Source organism: Pygocentrus nattereri, chromosome 13 (assembly GCF_015220715.1).
Source record: "Pygocentrus nattereri isolate fPygNat1 chromosome 13, fPygNat1.pri, whole genome shotgun sequence".
NCBI lineage: Eukaryota > Metazoa > Chordata > Actinopteri > Characiformes > Serrasalmidae > Pygocentrus > Pygocentrus nattereri.
In genome coordinates this window covers 2,436,850-2,457,174 of record NC_051223.1, presented here as the reverse complement: position 1 = coordinate 2,457,174, position 20,325 = coordinate 2,436,850, and the positions used below count along the sequence as shown (strand labels likewise).

At 40.4% G+C, this 20,325-nt stretch overlaps 2 protein-coding genes across 2 annotated transcripts; one reads left to right on the top strand and one right to left on the bottom strand.

Moving 5' to 3' along the window:
* The first annotated feature begins 5,585 nt into the window (after positions 1 to 5,585).
* Positions 5,586 to 7,647, top strand: LOC108443266 (protachykinin). Its single transcript, XM_017723815.2, has 6 exons — positions 5,586 to 6,125; positions 6,498 to 6,594; positions 6,778 to 6,810; positions 6,986 to 7,036; positions 7,229 to 7,303; positions 7,410 to 7,647. Exons 1-6 carry the CDS (start codon positions 6,012 to 6,014, stop codon positions 7,442 to 7,444), a joined length of 405 nt encoding a protein of 134 aa, XP_017579304.1. The 5' UTR covers positions 5,586 to 6,011; the 3' UTR covers positions 7,445 to 7,647.
* Positions 7,643 to 17,697, bottom strand: kat7b (K(lysine) acetyltransferase 7b). Its single transcript, XM_017723813.2, has 14 exons — positions 17,508 to 17,697; positions 16,517 to 16,667; positions 13,111 to 13,356; positions 12,558 to 12,640; positions 12,381 to 12,464; positions 12,075 to 12,173; positions 11,735 to 11,845; positions 10,884 to 11,075; positions 10,505 to 10,594; positions 10,247 to 10,387; positions 9,991 to 10,084; positions 9,522 to 9,668; positions 9,077 to 9,183; positions 7,643 to 8,567 (listed from the first exon to the last, which is right to left on the bottom strand). Exons 1-14 carry the CDS (start codon positions 17,520 to 17,522, stop codon positions 8,469 to 8,471), a joined length of 1,659 nt encoding a protein of 552 aa, XP_017579302.2. The 5' UTR covers positions 17,523 to 17,697; the 3' UTR covers positions 7,643 to 8,468.
* Positions 17,698 to 20,325: the final 2,628 nt, after the last annotated feature.

The window sequence follows — 20,325 nt, the reverse complement described above, 5'->3', positions numbered from 1 at the left end:
CTGTGCCATGCTAAATCACCAACATCTTATATTACACAGTAGTGAGGCAATTTTGACAGAGATACCTAAAGCAATCAAGTGAGGCAGTCGACCAGCAGAAGAATGAAATATAAAATGTTCAGTAACACTTTATTTGGATTGTCTATCAACTTTCAGAAGGTACAGCTATTCAATTAATTAATCACTGGATTGATTGATTTCCCCAAATCAAACGGGACACCCTGTTCTCTTTTGGGTTTAAAGTACTCCTGCAGAGAAGCAAGCGGCTGCATGTTTCTTCATACATACAAAAACCTTAGTGAAATTATTCGTATTCTGTTAAAAGGTATTGAAATGTGTGTAATATCTTAGCTCATTAAACTGGCAGTTAAGTAAGAATGTGAGAGCAGCCCAAGGGATGGTTGGTAGGTGAGCATGAGGAAGAAAACTAAGTATAAAGGTTGACAACACATATGACTACCACAAGTCAAGCCTTGCGCCACCACTAACTGTACATCCAACCAGCCCAAGTTCATTCTGGCCAAATGTAAGCTGCATGCATTTCAGTTCTGAGGTTCATTTAACAAGCAATTAAACTCATAAATTTATAGTAAATAAACCAGAAGTTCTGAGCACAGACAGAACCTGTCTGTGTACGAGGCAATAGGTTTCACACAAGCTGGTAAGATCTCAGTGCTCTGGATATCCTGCTTTAGGAAGATGCCCCTGAAATGTGGTCAGATATGAGCTTAACTCACAACAATAAAAAACAATAATGTAATATTTATTTTTGTCAGTATTAACTTAAATAGAACGATACCGAACAATTATCAGTGCTTTAATTGCCAACACTTAACGTACGTAGAGCTAAACTATGTTCTCCATGTGCAGATATACGGCTGCAATAACTGTGCCTTGAACTAATGAACTATAATTCCAAATAAATGTGTCACACTCAGACAAACAACAACAAGCCAAGAGTTCAAAATTTTAAGATCACAAGTAGGACAAGACTGCCCTCGTGTGGCGGAAGCAGAAACTTTCTGTGGTGACCCTCGAGAGTCAGTTGAAAACAGGGCTTTCTTAGCTTTTTTGGAAGAATACAATTCAATCCATACTTAAACTATAATGTATATTAACTAATTTAAAGGAATGTGCCAAGTTTATCCAGGACACAGATGACTCTTTAGAAAAAACTCAATGACAGTCGATCAGGTACTGCTTACTGTAACTGAACGTTAATTAAGAGAGTTGAGTAGAGTTGAGTAGATGAATGAAAGATTAAACTGACAGTTTGCTACAACCATTTAAAGACTTAAGGTGCTTAGAGGCAAGGCTAGAATTCCACAGGCACAATGCATAACTAATTAATGAAGGACATGAACAAAGGAGAAAGGACAGAGAGTGAGGAGGGGAGAGAGCGACCTCACCCAACCAGAATGCACCTGAGGTAAGAGGCTTTAGTTAAAACTGCACTGGGGCCATTCAGGTGGCCTGTGGAATGGCTGCCCTGGGGTGGCAGGCGGGAGAGCCTGGGGCAGTATGGGCGGGGAGCTAATAAGGTTTTTTGAAGGGTTGGGAACTGTGTGAGCCAGCGAGTCAGACTGGATTTGTCCTCGAGCATGGGCTTAGCAAGCAGCCTTCACACGCAATGGCAGCATTTGAGACGAGCCTTACGTCCTAGTAAAAATGTAAACGTCAAAATCATTAGACGGCACCATGAAGACTTCTGAAATGACAGTCAATTATTTTGGTTCGATTCAGATTTATTTTTGAAAACATGGAAAAAAAACATGATATTGTATTGAAAATAGCTCAAGAATTTTATTCTGACCAAAACAAATGAACACATGCATAACAGTGAATATTAGTTTAATCTACAGTAACATAACATTAGACCAAGTCATTAAACGCAAGGTATTTTTGCACCTCTAATACACACCACATTACTCAGAACACCTCAGTGTCAGATGCAAAGTGTTCACACTTGCTGAATCCCACTTTCTCCATCAGATAAATCTGTAATATTGTGATGTCGCGTTAGCGAGAAGATTAAACAATCTGTGGCTGAATTTGCTCTCGTAAAGATAACAGAGATGACTGCTGGATAAGCACATAAAAGACTTAAGGGCTGGATCTCTTCCCTGGGAGGACTGCATCGATCTCATCTCTATGCCCCACATTTTCAGTTGTACTTTCAGTACGCACACACATGCTGGCACTTAGCCCATCTGACAGTGGAGAAGCTGTCAACGATGGATTAGAGCAGGAAAGATTTAACATTCAGAGTCATATAACACAGAGACAGCAGTGAATAAGCTTAGGACCGGCCTCCAGGGCCCACTGCCTTTATACAGCATGGAAGGATACTGTAAACATGTCCATCCTATCTTTGTTCCATTAACACCCGCTTTACATACACACGCTGCCTCTTACGAGGACGTGTACTGTCCAGACGATTACAACCCGTCTCTCTCGCTCCATACCCGCTTTACAGCGCCAACTGCCTCATGTTCTTAACTGAAATTAAAGGCCGCCTTACGTCAGTTAAGACAAAGGTTCTTTCCACTTTTTCATTCTCAGGTTTCAGACTTTTCAAAACCGACATTTTTCTAGGATTAGCATTTTGGGCAAAGGCCTCACAGACATCCATAATAACAAAACATTTCATTTATATATACAGTATAACCTTAAATCAACATTTCAAAATATGTTATAGGAAGCTTAAAAACAAAGTACAGAGAAAATAAAACAAAAGTTAGGCTGCAATTGACATGAACTTATTTGTTGGGTTCTATGAACACACCACATATCTCAGTGCTCTTCAGAGAGTCACAGAACTTCTCCAATCTTTTATAACCGACACCCCCACTTCCCAGTGTCTCTTGATAACTGGCTGCTAATTTTCTAATGCGGGGGCAGTCGTGGGAATCAGCCCTGTGACCAGAAGGTCGCCGGTTCGATCCCCTTGGCTGACGGTCCACGACTGAAGTGCCCTTGAGCAAGGCACCTAGCCCCCAATTGCTCCCCGGGGCCGTGGATAGGGCTGCCCACTGCTCCAGTAAGTGTGCTCGCTGCCCCCTAGTGTGTGTGTGTTCACTAGTGTGCATGTCTGTGGGTGTTTCACTGCACGGATGGGTTAAATACAGAGGTCTAATTAGTGACAAATGGTGGTTCATTCATTAATAACATTTTCATGATTTTCAGAACATTACAGGGCTTTTTTTACATGCTGAAACCAAAAATATGTGTTCCAAGTGATTTCCCCATGCTCCATGTAACTATCTTCTATATAATTGTCTACTATCTAATTGTGATTTGGAATATTTGAGTTGGACCATGATATGGTAATCCACTGCACTCTAAAAGGCAATCAAAGAGAAGATCAGCAAATGGAAAAAAAAAAAAAAAGTCAGGCAGTAATTCTGCAATAATTGGACATTCAACTGCAGATTCCACTTACTAAACCCTCCTGTTACATAACCAGCATCATGAAGACCAGAACGTGACCGTATACCTTGGAAATGTTCCTAACAATGGCCTGTGCTTCTCAGTGAAACAGGAAAAAACCCACTCAAGCACAGGACGTTCTGTTCCTCTCAAAGCTAAGATCGCAATTGTGGTCTCTGCATCAAACCACAAGCTTACCAAAAAAAACCCCACTAGAAATCCTGTGGTTCTTTTAATAGCTTTCACAGGAGAAAGTGTCTGCTTATCAGAGAGAAAAGCCTTACCAAATGCCTCAATACCTGAACACGAGGATAGGTCGAGCTATAACTACAAAAGACAGATATGATTAGCGAAGGCAATCATAAAGGCATTTTACTGACACCCAGGTGGTGTCAATGGGTCAGCATGGAGGCAATCAACTCGTATGGAGAACACCTCGTGCTCAGTCACGACTCCTCGCTCCCAGCTCTCACCAATGAGATGATTGTCAGAGAACTCCAGGGAACAAATTCTCTCTCCGATCTGATGGTAAAGAGTCCTTGGCTCATCCCGGAGAGCCAGATCGAACCAGACAGTTCGTCTAATATAATTTCTTCGTAGACAATTCCATACGGCTAGTTATAACACGATCTATGCATTTCAGTTTCAGCAAGTCCCGAAACCAAAACACAAAGCTATTATGCTACTGGATACACTATATTTCTATATTTCAGTTTAAGTAAGTCCCCAAACCAAAGCATGAAGCTACCACGCTGCTGGATATGGCATGGTAATATGGTGTTAGCATTGTGGGGGCCCTTTGAATGAGTCTGTTTTTACATGCAAATGTAGAGCCTCTGATTCCTTTTGATTCAGCACTCAACATTAGACCTCAGTGGGCTTGTGAACGCACGAGTGCCGTTCAGGTGAAATTACCGAAAATTGGTTTCTTGCTTTGTTAAGCACCTGTGGTGAGATCAAAGAACACACTGCGTATATGTCATCTAGATTTCAATGGGCAGTGATTTTGCGGTGCCTGATAGGTTAGTCATTCACTTCCGAGAAACTTTGCAGGGTTTAACTGTGAATAACAAAAATAATATACCCCAATGCTCAAGAGCGTTTCATAAACAAAGGCATTATATTTTATTTTCAGTAATATTTTAAATGACTTAATCAAATTAATAACGATTGCGCAGTAGGGAGACTCTGTTATAGAGAATATTGACCGATGTGCTTGTTTTGAAACAGGACAAATTATGGCATGCAAACTAACCCATGCACACATAGTGACTCCTAATAAAAATGTCTGATCAATGAACGTGTAAAATCATCTAAAAGGATTCAAATTAAGACACAGCAACAACCCTAACAACAGTAAACCATTCCCTATAAGCCTTCAGTATGTCTACACTATAGCCCTCATCAATCCTATGATGAGGGCTCATCAGAGGCACACCAATGAGCCCAGAACCTTTCAAGGCAGAATACCCACTCCACTCCAAGCCTCTGAAAGACTACTCTCTCAAGATATTCTGTCCCCCATTCGTGATGTCTAGCACTAAAAGGACCATCCTTTTAACTCACACCAAAAAAGCTAAATGAACATTGAGACTAGCTTTCAAAAAGCCCGTTAACAGTAACTTGTACTTTGAAAATAGATGTGTTACCAATGATAGCAGCATCTGTCACGCTCTGCTTAAAATAAAGAAACTTGGACAAATCTGGGATGTCATCCAGAAGTAATTTACAACAGGGAAAGGATCATTCCTGATACGTCACAGTGCTACAAACCTCACTGTATGAAGTCAAAGAGACGGAGAAATCAATGGCTTTCCCCTTGGTGCTCAATGACCTATACAGACTTCAGAGGGAGTTCTCCCATGACAGCAGGTGACCTATAGTAACAAGTATTATTGGTTGCTTAAAACGTTTCCATTTATATGGACAAACAGGTACAGAACAGAGAGATCAAAGGGTTATAAATAAGAAACGAAAGTCAAATAGACGCCTCAGCAAGTCAATATTTGGTCTACATACAGATTCCCTCAATATAAATACTTTCATTCGGTCCTCCGTCCACATTAAAGCAAATGATACTCTTAGAAAGTTCCTTTCAAGATGCAATAACGCAACCCCACCATGAAGGAGACTACGTCTATGTCAAAGCTGCATACAAGGCTAAAAACCTTCGGTAACGGTCGCACGCATATATTCGCATTTCCATCACTGAGATTTCCATCAGTGACATTATGGCATGCAGTTGGTGAAAAATAGAAGCTGACATAAACTCTGCCAATCAGACGTAATCACAGATCACTTAACACAAGTGCTAGTGAGTTTCATTAAAATGACTCATCTTATGACAGGGGAGAAGGTGGTGATGAGGGCCATTTTGGTATTGTACAGCTGGGAGGGGACTGGCAGTCGTATGTGTATAAATGCACCCAGCAGTACATGAAGGACCAGACAAAGACGGCACAACATCTTACCAACACACAAGAACACTCGACCGGCGTACAGCGTACTCTCGGCTGATTTTTTAAAAATTATTCTGAAACTGCAGCCTGATTCTAACACTGTTTTTAAAAACCTTCTCAGTGATGGGGTTTCAGAAACTGCTGGCTGTAATTATCACCGTGATCGCACTTGCATGTAGTACTTACGGATTATCCTTTAATCTTGACAAGGAACACTGGATTTCCAAGAACTGGGAGGTATGTGTACATTTATCTAAATGCGCATCTTTGCATGTTAAATTCATTCATTTTTGTCTGTGATGTCTACATGAATGGAATGGATACATAAAAAGGCAACAGGTTATTTGAATGTACTAAAGTACCTTTAAAGTATTAAAGTCAACAAAGAGGAAATGAGGTAGAAGTAATAATAAACAAAAAAGGAAAACAATACACAAAGCTCAGCTTGATCTCTGCATTGTTAATAAGCAGTTTTAACCTTTTAGAAAAAGAGCCTTTTTAGAAAAAGTGGACTGTTGTGGTTTTAATAGTAACCAAAAAGTCACTGTCACCATCTGATGCTTTCATTTTTTAAAAACATGCATCTTTTCATGTATATATCGTTACAAGGATGAATCTTTTGGGGAAAGACTGGCCAGTGAAGTGGCAAGTCTAATCAAGCGATCCAAAGCACATCAGTTTTACGGACTCATGGGAAAGCGCTCGGGTAAGACTGTATTCCTTCGATAATAACACCTGAGGAGTAAAGTTAAAGCATGTGTCTGAGGGTGCCCTGCACTGCTTTTATTTTATATGGTTCTAACCATAAAATCAATGATGGTAACAGATGGATTTGTATTGTAACAGTAGGGAACAATGCAACATGCTTTTACCCCCTTTACTTCCCTAGACAACCCAAAACCGATACGGATGGATCGAAGAAGTGAGTAGTGAACACTAACAGCATTCATTTGCCAATAACCATTAAATTATTATTCAATTATTAAGCAGGATTTTTCCATTAAATCCACTTTATACCAGTAAAGAACATTTCAATTCAACAGACCATTCAAGTCAAAATATTTCTGAATTGTTGGTCTTTTTTTCCCCCCTTACAGGAAATAAAGGGGAGACGTTTGTGGGACTCATGGGCAGACGATCTTTAAGAGGTTAGCTTTAGTTTTAAATGATATTTATTTTTTGTTTATAGTTATCTAGAACCCTCGCAAATATGCACTCGTTTGTTGTTTGCCGACTGTATTTTTACATTTCTCTTACAAGAATGTATTTACCTTATAGTATGTCAGAACAGCCATAGTACAAGAAATAAAAAATAAATCTTTTCAATTCTTAAATTGCAGATATCTTCACTAGAATAATCCCAGCCGAGACAAGTACAGCTATTGATGCAGCACTGGAATCGGACAAGCAATCAGGTGGATCATTAAAAAAAAAAAAAAAAATCTTATTTCCCCACATTTTTATTTCTCCAATGCCTGACAAATAAAAAAAGTCCTTATTTTTGTTTTCTTTTTGTGGCAGATTTGCAAGAATGGGACAAGCTTCAGTATTACTGACGACGGTCAAGATACTGTTTGGGAACATTTTCCGCTTTAAGGAAAAGTTCAATTTCACAATATTAATCTTTGCAAATTTTGACCAATAAAGCCTCGTTATCAACATCGCTTCACACTGTAAACAGGCATAACGTTCTGAAACGAACTGAATCCGTTATGAAATTTGCATGAGTAATTAAATTGTGACAATACAAGAGATTTATCAAAAATGACCACTGTACTTTATTTCCGATCCATTTCAAAATGATCAAAAAACTCTGGAAAAAACTATTAGAAAGGACATTTACAGCCAAAACATTACTCACAGTAATGCTACCAATTTTTGAAATTGATACATTCATGGCATAACCTAATCTTCGCTTGGGTGTCGGTCTCCAGTCTTGAACGGCCATAGCACTACCATGTTTTATATCTTCTGTGATTTTAAATGGGATTGAATTCATGAGTTATTTACTAAGCCCTTCTTTAGTCAAACTGGTTGTGAAAGGAGGTCACTGCAGTGCTGTGGTCCTTCTGTCAAAACCTTGTCAAGTGAAAACATCTAGTGAATGTATTACGCAGCTCTCTTTCTAGACATTTTCACTCCTTTATGCTTAAAATTGTTGAAACAATACTCAATAAAAAATAAAAATACACTTAAACTTGTATGGAACTATAAATAACACATACTGACAAGATTTAAGATGTTTTCATTTGGCAAGACATTTTTTGCAGAACAGGATTTAAGTAACAACCATTGCTTTAAAAGACTAGACAAGATTTTTCAAAAATGTTTTTTTAAAAATATTTATGTTGTGGCAAAGAACTCTTGACTACTGAAATGTGTGTTCGATTAAGAAACAGGTTTTCAAAAAAAGATCAGCAAATAAATACAGCTGCATAAAAGAACAGTGAAGAAATACACAGAGAGAAGGCCACATAGAGACCAAAGTAACACTGAAGGCTGAAAATTCATTGGGGGGGGTCACTGAGGGTGTAAAAGGTTGAAATAAGAGAAAAAGATATCCAATTTAACAAATGACATTTAGGTTCCTTTGGGGGGAGTCCATTTCAGGGAACCAGGGTCAATGGTCTTGTTGGTGCCTCTTTTGGTCTCTTTGGCTTTCCACTCATCAATCAGGTCCTGCAAGACGGCATGTGTCAAGACAAATGTTATTAATGTAAACAAGAAACAAAAAACAAACAGCCATATTAAAAGAAAAAATATTTTCAATTCTTAAATTGCAGATATCTTCATTAGAATAATCCCAGCCGAGACAAGTACAGCTATTGGTGCAGCACTGGAATCAGACAATAAATCAGGTGGAGCATTTCGAAAAGTTCTTTTTTTTCCCCTAATGCCTGATAAATGAAGAATAAAGTCCTTAATTCGGTTCTTTTCGTGGCAGATTTGCAAGAAGAATGGGACAAACTTCAATATTACTGACGATGGTCAAGATACTGTTTATGAACATTTTCAGATTTAGGGAAAAAGGTCAAATTTCTAACCTTTCTTAATTCTGAAAACAAGCATAATGTTCTGAAATTAACATGGTTTTGAAGAACCACACAATATTAATCCGTGACAATCAAAACGAGGAGAAAAAAAAATGCAGATATGCTGGCAAAAGAAGCAGGAATATCACACTATACCTGTCTCTTTAAGACCAGGTGCTTCCCCTTCCAGTATTTGAGCATCTGCAGTGACTGCAGTGTGCTGACGATATCCACAGGATTCACAGCAGTTTCTTGACTGATTTCTGGGGGGAACAAAAAAAAATAAAAAATTATAGCACCCAGAACCATTCGTGGAGCAATTACGCATCATCAGGCATTACTGAACTGTTCCTTACCGTTAGTGGTCTTGACAGGAGCCTTCTTTCCTCCCTTGCTAAATCCATATCTTGAATGAGTCCATGCACTATCATTCTGAATTCTTGTTGGCCTCTAACTCTCTAGCCAGCTCGTTCCTCTTGCTGATTGAGACGGCGAACTTCCCTAACTTACCCGACTTACTAAAATGGGTTGCCGCGGGTGTATCCTAAAACTCTCTCTCTGCTCAGGCTTTTATTCACGTTGACCTCTTAGTAGCACTCACCTTTGATAGAAATCTCTTTGCCCTGGAAGTTGTACATATAGCGCAGAAGGACTTCCTTCCAGTAGCTGCGGTAGCTGATGAGGCCCAGGTCAGAGAGGGGTCTTTCAGGAGATCCCACCTTCTCCTCTACTTTGGACAGCAGATAGCCTGTGGGAAACAGAAAAAGAATTTTTTAAAAATTGAGAGAAACACAACTGTAATGTTTCACCACACGGTCATAAGAATTCTAGTTCTAATCCCACAGTCAGGAGTCTAAGAGAGCACAACTGGCCCTGCTCTCTGGGTGGCCTTGACTCATCTTCCCTCCATTGTTTTCATAAAACATGCAGGTAGCTTGAAAATGTGAAACGTGTTAGCCTTCACCCTTCCATGTCGGTAGCCTCAAGAAATAAGAGGAGACCTGGGTAGCATGAGAATGAGAAACCAGCAACTAAACTGAGTTTATTAAAAAGGTCAGGTGAGCACTCACTGAAATCAATCAGCATCTTGCCATAACCCTGTCTCATATACTGCGGCATGGTGAGAATGCATGAGACATTGTAGTTCAGAAAGGAGTTCTTCTCCTAGAAGGAACAGAAAACAAAGAGTTTCGGTCCAGAGAGTAAAACACCTCTTCCATAATTAGTTTTCATCCATAAAACGTCTACACAATACACAAGTATGCATGACGTGGATTGGCTAACAACTGCATGACTTCCGTTTCACCGCGGTTTCTGGAAACTAACCTTTGAGAAGTATCCCACTAAGTGACAGCCAGTGTTGTCAGCTTCAGTCATCACGTAAAAGAGGAAGGGTTCAACGTCATAGTACAATGTCTTATGGTCCAAAAACAGCTTGGCCAACAAACATAAGTTCTGGCAGTAGATCTACCAAGAGGAAGGCAAAGGTGACTTTTGTTAAGCATGACGAGATAATGTATATGGGCACCATCAGCAAGACCAGCTGCTGCTCAGACATTTACTTTATTAAGAGCAAGCTCTTACTTTGTTCTTTTTCCCATCCACCTCAAACACAGAGATGGCTCCTTTCCTGTAAACTTCATCTCCAGGTGGGTGTTTCCACACACATTTGGCCTGCATGATTCACAAAGAGATTAAAGGGACGAAGGAGGTTATCCAGTGCACAAAAGGCATTGCATATTAAAGTCTGAATTATATTTGCCAAAGCCTTTTGTCAAGAATGGCTTATTAACACAAGCAGGCACCTTTACAAAGAGTTTTCGCATATGTAGAACCCTTCAAACAAGAATAACCTCTATATCATTGCTCAGCTGTGGTCTTGAAAGGTCGGTTTCCAGCATAGTTTGGTGATTCAACATATCTATTAATTGATCTTAATCTTAGAAAGGAGTGAACTCTGTACCATGTGCCTGCGCAGAATCGTCTGACTCTTCATGTACTTCAGGCAGAACTCGCAGACATACAGGCGGCCGAGCCTGGCGTACTCTTCTGGATATGGAGAGTGGTACCAGGTGTCCAACTCAAAGCGGCCAAACACGATGGTCTTTATCATGTTACTGCCCTCAGTGATCTGACCCTGCATGCGTAGCTTCTCCTGAACAAAGCAACATAGAATCACACAGAGAAATGGCAAAGAAAAAAATATATAGAGAGAGATTTTTTGGAAGTTCAAAATCATTCACAAATAAGTAAAAATGTCAACAGAATTCTAAGACTTTATGCATAATATAGTACATAGAATAAAAAATAAGCACAAAAACTATTTTTTCCATAATATGTTTTGTGAATTTAATAAATATTTAATAAATATGTAACATATCACAACCATCTCTGCGTAATGAGGTTGTCAACACATTCTGTTTACTGATCATATAACTTCATTCTTAATGCCCTGCAGCTCCGAGCTCAGGAGAAGAATCCCAAATTTCAAATCACAAATCTGCAATAAACATATTACAGATGGCTGTATGCTTTTACGTTCTTACATAACTGAAATAACTCATTCAGAACTTGAATGACTCCAAAGTTCAGAATGGTATTTACATGCAAGAGGAGGTCTGGGAATGATTAAAAGCGAAAGAAACTAAACAAAAGAAAGGGGAAAACAGCAAAACTGTAATACCACCGTTTCAATAAAACTGTTGTGTTGTCAAACAAACACTGTTCTGCTTATTTTGCAGATTATTGCGGTTAGCACAGGGTCCAAACAAAACCAAGAGAAGATAAACAAAATGAGCCGTCGTCTGCTCTTACCAGATCCTCAGACGCCCTTGCCTGGGCTTTCCTAAACAGCTCAAGATCATATTCGCTTGTGATATTTTCCAACAGCGGCTCTCTAGAAGTTCCATGCGTCTGTCTGTGCTCCTAAAATGGGAACACAAAGAAGCTCAATCTAAAGAAAGTGATTTCTCCAAAGTCTGGCATTTTGGTAACCGCGGTTTAGTCATTTCGCCAGCATCTATAATAAATTATACAAGCGCATCACATAAAACAAACAGTCATGGCACTTGTGGTCCTGGAAGAATGTTTTTTCGGTTCGCTGTGCACTCGCGTACAGCTGAAACGACGATAAAGCCCTGAACTTCATTCATACCATGTACTTTTCTTTCTGCTCCTTAGTTAGTCCAACGTCTCTCCTCTTCCTCATCTCTTGAACCTTCTCCTTATACCTCACCTGCCTCGCTGTAGGAGCCTATATGAATGAGACATCCATACAAACTGAGACCCCTTTTGCATATCAAACCAAAGAGGATTCAAGCCCATAACATCAAGGACATCCTTAAACTGTGGCTATGATGTGATTTATATAACTTTGCTCAACAGAAATAAAATAATCATGTTTTAGATTATTGGGATATTAATGATAACACAAAAAAATAAAGGTTAAGAGATCAAGCACCTGATGACGTGTAGCATGTCTGTTGTCCTCATTCTGACTCTGATTTCGTTCCTCTTCTTGCTTATCACGCTCAGTGGCTTTCACCTTCATATACAACAGTGAACACTTGTTAACGCCAACAAGACCAGATCCAGATTTAAGATAAGAGGTCAAGACACCACACACTATTAGTCAAACCTTGCACTCATCTGCTGACAGATTATGATAGAGGGGACAACCAGATATGGAGAAGTGTCTTTCATGTTTTCCAGTTAAATGGCCTGTAAAAGAGAAGAAAATGATGTCTAATGAAGACACTGACCTTAAAAGCATCTGTGAACACATCTTTGCACTGAATGTGCAGCATAAGCGACTGCAGTGCAGGTCTTTTACCAACACTTCAATTCAACTTAGGAAACACTGCAGCGCATCATGAAATCATCTCCATTTGATCTGATTACTGTAAGTGAGAATTACTTCTAAGAATACACCAAACGTCACTGAGGGGACTATTTACTCGGTAGTGGAATACAGACTATTAAACAAAAATTTATGCTTATTTTGGATGTTTAAACTTAAAAATATAGAGAATTTCATTGCAGCCAAAATGTGTGTATACCATATATTCCAAAAAACAGAGCAGACTGATCATTTTCAGGTGATGTCACATTAATGCCCCATTTTGACACCACTAACTGGCATACTCCTATTTTGTAAGGTAGTAGGGATAACAGCAATACGTTTTACTTACCCAGAGAATTGCAACCAGGTGTGGGGCACTTCATGTTAAAGTTGTAGCTCTCATGGAAGCGGCGCCGTTTTGGTCGGTGAGAGGGGTCGCTGCCCGAGTCCTTTTGGTCCTTGGCTGCGCCCTCATCGTGGGATGCATTAGGACTGGAGATGTCAATGTCCGATTCAGACGAGGGGGCGTTCCCTGTAGGTGTCCTGGGTGGAGACTCGTCTCTCTCTGCCACTTGCTTAACATCTGGTGGGGCATCTGTGAGGAGCAGTGACATTTGAGAACTTAGAAAGAAATTAAATGCATGCACTTTATGACTTAAACCAAAACACACTGAACATTTGAAGCACCGGTTATGGGTTTGCAACTTATAATTAAAATAACTCGGAAAATATTCAACACACGACTGACTCCTATCGAGCCAAATCTGGTGAGACAGTCAGAGCCTCCACCTAGGCTAATAAAGTAACTTCCTTTAAACTTCTGTGTTTACACAAGTCAGGTACAGACTGAGAACCACAGCAGTGCCATTACACAACAATGTCTAGTGTAAACATCTGTATTCAAAACAGTGCTTCAGTAATGCTCCTTGCATTTTTGCCATAGTAGTAAGCAATGTTAGTATCAAGTTAGCAGAGTTGGCTCAGTGCTGTTCAGGATGGAATTTGGAAGTCATATGGAATTTGTTTTAAGCCTGTAGCAGGCATGTAACTCACACAACATGCTTTACTTTGTCGGTCTAACACTTCGTTTAAAAGCTTGAAGTCTGTCTTTTATTACTGTAGCGTGGCCCTGTAACCGGAAGGTCGCCGGTTCGATCCCCAGAGCCGACAGCGCATGACTGAGGTGTCCTTGAGCAAGACACCTAACCCCTAACTGCTCCCTGGGCGCCGTGGATAGGGCTGCCCACCGCTCTGGGCAAGTGTGCTCACTGCCCCCTAGTGTGTGTGTGCTCACTAGTGTGTATGTGGTGTTTCACTTCACGGATGGGTTAAATGCGGAGGTGGAATTTCCCCGTTTGTGATACTTTTTTTAATTACTTACTTATGTGGCTGGACAGGTAGCTGAGAGCTAACCAGCTTACTAGTGAGCGCAGAACATATCCAGTTATAAAAGGAATATAACGTGTGAAAAAGCTAAATCAAGCCTGCTAGGAATAAACAGGGATCTTCGCCTGGCAGTTTATCATCTGGGTGCATTTAATGGACACAGATTTTAACTCTTAACAACTAGGCTCTGTGCTTTTAATGCTCATAGCATTGCTGTTCTTGCAGTAACAACTCACTTACGCCATCTAATGGGATGTTTCAGCCATTATCTCGAAACACAGTGTACACATAAAAAAATAAGGTGATGTTAAGTGCTTTAATATTTACCCCCCCCCCTCGCCCCCCCTTACAAAGGTTACTGTATCGATTACCTTTTTGCTTTATATAAAAAGGAAAAACCTGTCTCTTATGTCAATTCCTCTTATTTGTAATGTTTTACACAATCATCGTGAAGCATATTGGGCTTTTTTTTTTTTTTTTACTTTTATTAAACATTTTATTTTAACATTGTGTAAATTTTTGACAAGACTGGTGCCAAAAGACAAACTAATCCGATTTTATTCTTGATGATAAATCAGTTTGTCATCCATAGTCTCCATTGCTTATTGCTCTTATCCAAAAATAAATCTTCCCACCTCAGAAATGATTTTATTTTATGCAAAAAAATTAATGATAATTATAGCTTCATGACAATGAACTTGCAACTGGCTGCCACATTACCCATTACCAAGCTTAGACCTCTAGGAGGAAAAAAAAAGAAGCAAAAAATAAATGAACAAAATCAATTAATAATAATAATAATGATGATAATAATAATAATAAAACAAAAAGAGCCCTGTTTACTCTCTATTTTGTGTGATGGGTGGACATGTCATGCGTCTCGTCAGAGATCATGTAAACAACTAATTCATTTTTTCTTTTTTTTTTAATAAAAGCAAATTTTAACAGCCTTCATCTTGTGCGTTTGAATTAAATGATGTTTGCTATTCATTTTATAGCAATGAGGACGCAAATTATTTTTATGGCTAACGAATGTAAATAAGCATAAAAGTATTATGGGGTGTAAATATATTTTTCTTGCAAAATATTTTACAGCAACATTGAAATTGCACATGTACTGTTAATGCAGAACACATCACAGCACAGATTTAATCTTAATACAACCTAAATTTAGTTATTTTTGAGTTGGAACTTCAAAGACAAAAAGACAAAAGAATACGTAAAGAAACGACTTTCTCACTTGCAATAAAATAACTGTCAGAAATAACTGCCAATGATTAATTTTATATTAGAGACACTGATCAGCTGACTTCTGTCTCTAATACAGGCCTCTGAATGTTAGACTCACAGCTCTCACTTCATGTGCTGAACTTTTTTAAGTACATATTCATTCACAGCACATACAGACGCGTTTTCATGAATACAATACGCTTCATAAAGTTGTGTTATTTTCTCATATATTACTTTTGTCGTGTTATTGTGGTTCTAGGCAGTGGTGGACAGTAACTCAGTAAATGTAACACATTTCTGTACTTAAGTATTTTTTTTCTGTACTGAAGTTTTTCCATTTCGGGCGACTTTTTCCTTTCACTCCACTACATTTCAGAGTCTAATATCCGACTTTTTCCTCCTACATTTTGAGAAATCTGTCGTTCCTTTTGGTTTCTGTGTGTATAAAAACGTAACACGTCAAAACAAAAGAAGCGCAAAGCCAGAGCACCAATGATGAACTAACTTAACCTGTAAAAACGCCACAATATAGAAATATGTCCACATATGCAGTCGTGACTGACGCGTTTCTTTTTTTCTGAATTCATACAAACACTTTCATTTTATAGTAAATTAGTTTGGGTTAGTTTCTGTTTATGAACAGACGCCTACAGATCAACACAGTAAAGGAAAACTTATCTGTGATCCTGAGTTTAAAGCCAGTTTTTATTCAGCTTGTAACTGATTTACAAAGTCATCTGAAACTGAAACTTTGCTTGTGTGTAAAAAGTGATTTCAGAGCCACTCGGTTCTCCCTGATGGAAACTGTTTACCTTCAGTGTTTTGTGCTTCTGATCATTTTAATAGACGTCAGCGTCACTAATTAATGACGTTCTATTAAAAGACTGGTTTACCAAGAGAGACGCTGGAGGACTTTCACCTGAAATGAGTTCATGAAGCCAGTCTGGTTATAAAAATGATAACAGGACATCAGAGCCAGAATTACTCTTTTAGTACTTTTACTTTATACTTAAGTACATTTGAAGGCAAATACTTCAGTACTTTTACTCAAGTTGAAGTCTAGAGTGAGGAACTTCTACTTTGACTGGAGTGATATTTGGAGATGTGTGTACTTCGTCCACCTTCTGGGGGTATTTTACCGTGAGAGCTTTGGCTGAGGCGGAGCGACGTTCTGGTCAGTCTGGCGCTGCTGCGCACGGTCGGGTCGCTGTGGGAGCCGCTGTCCGCTTTCTCCGGCTCTGCCGAGTCGTCGGAGTCTGCGGTGCCGTCCGAGCTGCTCCCAGCCGTCCTCTGGAAATATACAAATAAACGCGATAACTAAACAAACCAAACGTCTGCGCGAAGATACTGAGCGTGATAGACGGACCAGATAAAAGCGGTCCTGTAATCCGGCCAGCCGTGTTCTCACCGCCGACGCTAGCGTTAGCGAGCCAGCTAACCCATCTAACGCTTTCCGAGCGCATTCCACTTCACGTTAAATCCACCTACAACTTTATCCGGACATTTTTTTCCCGTCACAGACAAGTTAGAAAACGCGACTCTTAACTGGGTAACAGTAAACACAGCTAACCTGACGTTAGCGTTAGCTAACAAGCTAACGCCAGGCTAACCAGCTAACTCCGTTTTGTTTGGGGCTACACAAGCAGAGCTAACGCTAAGCTAGCCTAGGCTGTTTTCAGAAAGTCCTGCCCGGGCAGGTTTGTGCACAACACAATACTGTTATTAGTATAATAAATTTACCCAAAACCACAAACCTGACCAGGTAGTTTTCACCCATTAACGACTCGAGGCAACACCTTGTGCGCGGCTGTTTTCTTCGCCTGGCGCTCGGTAGCCGTTAGCTTTTAGCTTATCTCACAGAAAGAGAGAGAGAGAGAGACACAGACAGAGAGAGAGAGAGAGAGAGCGCGCGCTACGCCGAACCGGGCAGTGCAGGGTAGTCTGCAACAATACGACGTCTCTCTGCTGAATATCAGCCCCAATTAACGTCAAGCACCGGACCGAAGCTGGACGCTGGACGCTGGACGCTTGTTCAGCTGCTCAAAAACGGCCATCGGGGCTGCTGCCTGGTTACCGGTTGCTATGAGACCCTGCTCGCCAGCCCTGTTTAACAGCGACCACTATTCTTACCTTTCTACGAGGCATAATGTCACACGCTTCACTTAATTCCCGGCCGTCGTCAGTGGCAAATAAAGTGTCCCTCCGTAACTCGGTATTACAGCGAGATTTTAAACGGCTTCAAAACAGAGAGAGCAAAGCGAGCCAGAACAACCGAGACGCGCGCCACATTTCTTCCTATTGCAAACGAGCCAGGAAATGACGCTCCCGGGAGTGGACCCCGGCTGTGTTCCAAATGGCGCTGTAGTTGAGTACCCTAGCATCCTATTAAGAGTGCTAGTGGTCAGCCGTGGTCATTCTGCCTCGTATTTGTTCCTGAGTTTAGCATGTGCTGGATGATGATGATGCATCACATAGTTAGGGCAAATAAACTGGGAAAGCAGCACAGTTTGGTTTTATTCCACAAAAATCAACTTATTTTTAGGGGTCATCTTGCCCCACTACTGGGGCAGTATGTCCCCTTACCTGGTGAAGTGGTTTGGGCACCTGGGACAATTAGATTTAAAAAGCTGTTTATCTGGTCGGTAAGCATTTATTTAAGTATTGATACATGATCAGTATTAGAATAAATACAAGTGACATTAATCCAGTAAGCAGGGATTTTAAGTGTGTCAGTGCTCACATTACCTTTTCCAGACCTCTCCTTGAGCCATGCGTTACTTGTGGTAACATCATCCAACGCCTGGTTTGGCCAATGAGTACTTCATTACATTAAATCAAGTGTGCTGGTGATGGAATGTAACAAATACGTGTGATGACTGAGAACAAAAAAGTGCAAATGATTCAGACATTTTAATCCAACAGATTAGGTGTGGTTTTAACTACATCTAGCAATCTCGTCTAACTTGTGTTAAACTCCTGAACGCTCAAACCCTAATCCTAGCTAGCCAATCAAACTACTGTGGACCAGCAGACGTTTCCTGTTGATCGGATCATTCTGGGGCAGTATGCTCTTGCTCCCTGTCTTTGGAAGGCTTCTTGCCTCAAAGAACTCAGTTTAGGTCCCCTCATTTGATCAGGAGAGATATGAAGTGGGGGATAGTTCATCTTACACTGCAGGGCTTCTTAATAAGTGATTTTTAAAAATAATAAAACAAGTATGAAGAACAAATGTATGTACAGTATCTCACAAAAGTGAGTGCACCCCTCACATTACTGCAAATATAAATGGTCAGTGTGCAGCTTGTACAGCAGTGCAGATTTACTGTCCCCTGAAAAGAACAACACACAGCCATTAATGTCTAAACAGCTGGCAGCACAAGTGAGTCCACCTCACAGTGAACGTGTCCAGATTGTGCTCAAAGTGTCAATATTTAGTGTGACCACCATTATTATCTAGCACTGCCTGAACCCTCTTGGGCAGGAAATTCACCAGAGCTGCACAGGCTGCTACTGGAATCCTCTCCCACTCCTCCATGATGACATCATGGAGCTGGTAGATGTTAGACACCTTGGGTTTAGGTCTGGAGACTTGGCCAGTCCATCACCTTTACCTTCAGCAGGGCAGTTGGCATTTTGGAGGTGTGTTTGGGGTCGTTCTCGAGTTGGAAAACTACCATGTGGCACCGTTTCCGAAGGGAGGGGATCATGCTCTGCTTCAGAAGCTCACAGTACATGTTGGACTTAATGTTTCCCTCAATATACCACAGCTCCCCAGTGCCGGCAGCACTCATGCAGCTCCAGAGCATGATGCCACCACCACCATGCTTGACTATAGACTATAGACAAGAGACAGCTGTCTTGGTGCTCCTCACACATGCTGGACACCATCTGAGCCAAACAAGTTTATCTTGGTCTTATCAGACCACATGATATGGTTGCAGTAATCCATGTTTTTGGACTGCTTGTCTTCAGCAAACTGTTGTGTGTCAGCTTCAGAAGAGGCTTCCTGGGACGACAGCCTTGCAGACCGAGTTGATGCATTGTGCGGCGTATGGTCTGAACACTGACAGGCTGACCTCCCACTTCTTCAACCTCTGCAGCAGTGCTGGCAGCACTCATGTGTCTGTTTTTGAAGCCAACCTCTGGATATGACGCATGAACATGTGGACTTCTTTGGTCGAGGCCTGTTCCGAGTGGAACCTGTCCTGGGAACCCGCTGTATGACCTTGGCCACTGTGCTATTGCTCAGTTTCAGGGTGGTAGCAATCGTCTTATAGCCTAGGCGTCTTTGTGGAGAGCAACAAATCTATTTCTCACATCCTCAGAGATTCTTTGCCATGAGGTGCTCTGTTGAATATTCGGTGGCCAGCATGAGCGAATTTTACCCAAAACACCAAATTTAACAGCCCTGCTCCCCATTCACACCTGGAACCTTGAAACTCTGGCGAGTCACACGACACCAGGGAAGGACGACGACACAACTGGGCACAATCTGGACGTGTTCACTGTGAGGTGGACTCACTGGTGTTGCCAGCTATTTAGACATTAATGGCTGTGTGTTGTTCATTTCAGAGGACAGTAAATCTGCTCTGCTATACAAGCTGCACACTGACCACTTTAAGTTATAGCCAAGTTTCATTTCTATAGTGTTGTTCCATGAAAAGATAGAATAAAATATTTCCAGAAATGTGAGGGGTGCACTCACTTTTGTGAGATTTTTTTTTTTCTTTTTTCTGTCTGGATCAGAAAAAGGATTTACAATTTTGCTGTGACGCATACCTTTTCATCATTTCCAGGTTTAAAAAAAAATGTTTATTTTAATTTTAAAATAAACATTTTAAACAAAACATTTAAAACCATTTAAAACCACACAACTTTTAAGTAATACATAAAATAATCTAAAAGTCACTCCTCTAAGACCAGTCAAAAAAAAAAAAAAAAAAAAGGA

Excerpts from the sequence above, each read along its gene's own strand:
- LOC108443266 (XM_017723815.2), top strand. The coding sequence starts at position 6,012 with ATGGGGTTTCAGAAACTGCTGGCTGTAATTATCACCGTGATCGCACTT. Across the intron at positions 6,126-6,497 it reads GGATTTCCAAGAACTGGGAG|GATGAATCTTTTGGGGAAAG; the intron begins GTATGTGTACAT and ends TATCGTTACAAG. Across the intron at positions 7,037-7,228 it reads GGGCAGACGATCTTTAAGAG|ATATCTTCACTAGAATAATC; the intron begins GTTAGCTTTAGT and ends CTTAAATTGCAG.
- kat7b (XM_017723813.2), bottom strand. Across the intron at positions 11,846-12,074 it reads AGCAGAAAGAAAAGTACATG|GAGCACAGACAGACGCATGG; the intron begins GTATGAATGAAG and ends TTCCCATTTTAG. Across the intron at positions 10,595-10,883 it reads CGATTCTGCGCAGGCACATG|GCCAAATGTGTGTGGAAACA; the intron begins GTACAGAGTTCA and ends TGAATCATGCAG.